Source organism: Penaeus monodon, chromosome 27, assembly GCF_015228065.2.
Source record: "Penaeus monodon isolate SGIC_2016 chromosome 27, NSTDA_Pmon_1, whole genome shotgun sequence".
Lineage (NCBI taxonomy): Eukaryota > Metazoa > Arthropoda > Malacostraca > Decapoda > Penaeidae > Penaeus > Penaeus monodon.
In genome coordinates this window covers 25,895,484-25,895,769 of record NC_051412.1, presented here as the reverse complement: position 1 = coordinate 25,895,769, position 286 = coordinate 25,895,484, and the positions used below count along the sequence as shown (strand labels likewise).

General features: G+C 53.1%; 1 protein-coding gene across 1 annotated transcript in view; it reads left to right on the top strand.

Annotated features, from left to right (window-relative positions):
• The window catches only part of LOC119590373 (homeobox protein Nkx-2.1-like), a 39,643-nt gene that overhangs the window by 37,835 nt on the left and 1,522 nt on the right, over positions 1–286 (top strand). Inside the window, exon 4 of the mRNA XM_037939042.1 lies at positions 114–206. Within this exon, the coding sequence (XP_037794970.1) occupies positions 114–206 (93 nt within the window). The remainder of the gene's footprint in view (positions 1–113; positions 207–286) is intronic.

The window sequence follows — 286 nt, the reverse complement described above, 5'->3', positions numbered from 1 at the left end:
AGAGCACTTTAGAGGCATCACCGCCTTCCTCCCCGCATGACGTAACCCGCACACCGCGTTCTGTATAAACCCTTCACTGACCGAGCACTCTCCCCCCACCCCTCCCCCCGCAGGTCAAGATTTGGTTCCAGAATCACCGCTACAAGATGAAGAGAGCAGCCAAGGAGAAGGCCATGTCCGAGCAGGGATCGTCAGCCAATAGCCAGGTATGTTTGCTATTTGGTTTCGTTGGTCTCTGTTTGGTAGTGGGTTTCGATGGTCTGTTTGTTAATGTTGGTTTCGGTGT